The 1,598-nt window shown below is 45.7% G+C and overlaps 1 protein-coding gene across 2 annotated transcripts in view; it reads right to left on the bottom strand.

The window, feature by feature from the left end:
• The window catches only part of mest (mesoderm specific transcript), an 8,428-nt gene that overhangs the window by 5,671 nt on the left and 1,159 nt on the right, over positions 1–1,598 (bottom strand). For both annotated transcript variants that reach the window (XM_020599556.1, XM_020599557.1), the window contains exons 3-6: positions 1,041–1,120; positions 862–939; positions 573–709; positions 407–465 (exon numbers count right to left, since the gene is read on the bottom strand). In XM_020599556.1, the coding sequence (XP_020455212.1) occupies positions 407–465; positions 573–709; positions 862–939; positions 1,041–1,120 (354 nt within the window). The remainder of the gene's footprint in view (positions 1–406; positions 466–572; positions 710–861; positions 940–1,040; positions 1,121–1,598) is intronic.

Genomic DNA, 1,598 nt, shown 5'->3' with positions numbered 1-1,598 from the left:
ATCGGAAGACATGGCGCCGGGATTGAGGAGATCCTCGAAGTATTCCTTCCACCATCCGACAATGTCCCCAGTTGAGGTCAACAGCTGCCCACCTCCACTGTAAACAGTTTTGGCAGGGCACTGCTTCCCCCTCCTGAGGCGCCAGACGGTTTGCCAGAATCTTTTCGAGGCCGACCGATTGTACTTCTCCATGGCCTCATTAAACTTCAGTGCAAGTTTAAACATGGCACAATGAGCTCCTTTACACAGCACAAAAAGGATTCAACCGGATACGGCAGGATCTCAGTCTCATTCAATTGGTTTTTCTTTCCCTGTCACTAATTACAGAAGATAAAACCCTAACTCTGCTGTTGGTACACAATAGCTACACCTGCAATAGGACCAAAGAAAACAGACTACACTGTACCTCCATTAGAAAGACACAGGCTGTTGAGGGTCAGGTGACCTGTGCGATTTTGGTCACTCCTGGTTTGAGAGCAGGACAGAGACAAAAACAACACAGAGAGAGGGGTGTTAGAGGTTTGTCATTTCACTGATTGATTCAAGCTGTACAAACACAGTGGTGCACACACCTGTAGAGCAGCTCCAGGGCCACGGTGTCTCCATAGTCATGAGCCACCAGATTGACTCGCTGGCTGCTCAGACCCAAGCGGGCCACAAGGGCCTCCACCACACTGGCCTGCTCGAAGACGGAGTAGTGGTGTGGTCGCTAGGATGTTCACGCACAGGAGAAAACGAGTTATGATAAGTGCAGAAACCTCATGCAGGAGATATAACATACATGTTAATGAATGAATCTAAAAAATAAACACAACTCTCATGGTTTCCATCCACAAGGGGAAAAATTCAGGTTTTACTCACTGGCTTGTCACTGAAGCCAAAACCGAGGAAGTCCAGTGCAATGACTCGATGGAAGCGCTGTGTGAGTGGCTCCCAGATCTGTGAGGAAAATCACTATTTGTCTCCAGCTGGCGGACATAAGAGCGAGCCTCAAAAAGACCAAAGATTTTTTTGGCTGTGGTGCGTTGAGTGGTGGGTACCTTGTTCCAGTCGTAGCTGGAGGTGGGAAAACCGTGCAGCAGGATGACGACATCTGAGCTACCCAGAGCACCGTAGGAGTCTGCTTTGAGGAGAGAAGGGGAATACAAGAGCTAAAACAAAGCAAAACATGTTCACAAGAACTTGTGCACGAGACGGCAGTGACTGCCGTGCATGCAGGTGCAGATGTGACTGCTGCAATTAATGGCTGTAGGGTTATTATATGACATGGTAAAGCCTCTGTCAAGCTCTGCAATGCTCAAATGACTGCTCAACTCTTTAGTCAGTCATATGGAAAAAATTATTTTCAACAATTTTGATAATCAGTTAACTGTGAATGCTGTTTGTCAAGCAAACATGACAAATATTTTCAGATCCCAGCTTTGCAAATGTAAGAATTTGTTGCTTTTGTTTGTTTTATACCATTAGAAATGTGGTGTAATAACATAAAATGTATTTCTTTAGTTTTTAGACAACACCTTCTGCACACTGCGAATAGCGTTATGTGCCCTGTTGCTTCCAAGTTCCCAATCAAGTAGAATGCTCACAACATACTACCG

The sequence above is a fragment of the Monopterus albus genome, unplaced genomic scaffold, assembly GCF_001952655.1.
Source record: "Monopterus albus unplaced genomic scaffold, M_albus_1.0 scaffold41.1, whole genome shotgun sequence".
Lineage (NCBI taxonomy): Eukaryota > Metazoa > Chordata > Actinopteri > Synbranchiformes > Synbranchidae > Monopterus > Monopterus albus.
Note: the sequence above shows the minus strand (reverse complement) of the source record. Positions and strands in the feature narration are given on the sequence as shown.